At 44.8% G+C, this 1,172-nt stretch overlaps 1 protein-coding gene across 1 annotated transcript in view; it reads right to left on the bottom strand.

Moving 5' to 3' along the window:
- The window catches only part of LOC119572565, a 10,878-nt gene extending 10,351 nt beyond the window's left edge, over window positions 1-527 (bottom strand). The window contains 2 exon segments of the mRNA XM_037919670.1: window positions 252-325; window positions 455-527. Of these exon segments, the coding sequence (XP_037775598.1) occupies window positions 252-325; window positions 455-527 (147 nt within the window).
- Window positions 528-1,172: the final 645 nt, after the last annotated feature.

Raw genomic sequence — 1,172 nt, 5'->3', positions numbered from 1 at the left:
ATATATATATATATGTATATATATATATATATATATATATATATATATATATATATATATATATATAATATATATATATATATATATGTGTGTGTGTGTGTGTGTGTGTGTGTGTGTGTGTGTGTGTGTGTGTGTGTGTGTGTGTGTGTGTGTGTTTGTGTGTGTGTGTGTGTGTGTGTGTGTGTGTGTGTGTATGTGTGTGTGTGTACGTATATAATATTATTAAAAGATTCCACCGAGATTTCATATACCAACGGATCGACGATGCTAAACTCTCCTGTGAAAAATGTTCGACCGAGAATCACGACTGTGAGGGAGGCCTGTGCTAATCCTCGAGCATGGGAGAGGGTGAAGCCAATTTAACAGGTCAGTTGGTTTGACGCCTTCTGCTGGGGCCAGGATTTATTCATCTTTTTTTAAATCTCTCTCTCTCTCTCTCTCGGATTGAAACTACAGCCTCTGGTAGCTAGTGGTGAGGCCGTTGATGCTGGGATTCTGCGTGAATGGGCGAATGGGTGTGATGACATCGAGAATGCATGTATGGGTGTGACGACAAGGAAAACGGGATTCACATTCGGCGCAGCCAGCTCGGGACTGATGAATATGTGAACATGATGGTTTTGGCTCAAATGTGTCAACACAATCGTATAAACATGCACGGTCGCACACATATACGGATACGCGCACGACTACACGCAAACACAAACATAGCTATAAACACACACACATACACACAAACGCACATTTACACACACACACTCAAACGCACATTCACACACACACACACACACACACACACACACACACACACACACACACACACACACACACACACACAAAGGCAGACAGGATATCGATATATATGTACATGTGTGTCCACACATAAACACATCCGATGGTGAACACAGACCACAGAAAAAGAAACATCGAGAATACCAGAAAATAAGAGGCAGAAAAATCGTAGATTACCAAAGACCTTTAGCCAGTCTCCTCAGCCCTGGCTCTGCGGCGATACCCAAGCGAAGTCCCGGCCATAAAGCCTCCAGAACGCGTGTGGAGGAGCGAGCTTCAGCAGCCCGTTAAATTGGCTTCAGCATTAGCCGGTGCGAGCGTCTCTTGGCCCAGGTGCCGAGCGCGGTCACTGGGGGACTGACGAAGACTGCTGCCCGTTG

This window comes from Penaeus monodon, chromosome 4 (assembly GCF_015228065.2).
Source record: "Penaeus monodon isolate SGIC_2016 chromosome 4, NSTDA_Pmon_1, whole genome shotgun sequence".
NCBI classification, from domain to species: domain Eukaryota; kingdom Metazoa; phylum Arthropoda; class Malacostraca; order Decapoda; family Penaeidae; genus Penaeus; species Penaeus monodon.
Note: the sequence above shows the minus strand (reverse complement) of the source record. Positions and strands in the feature narration are given on the sequence as shown.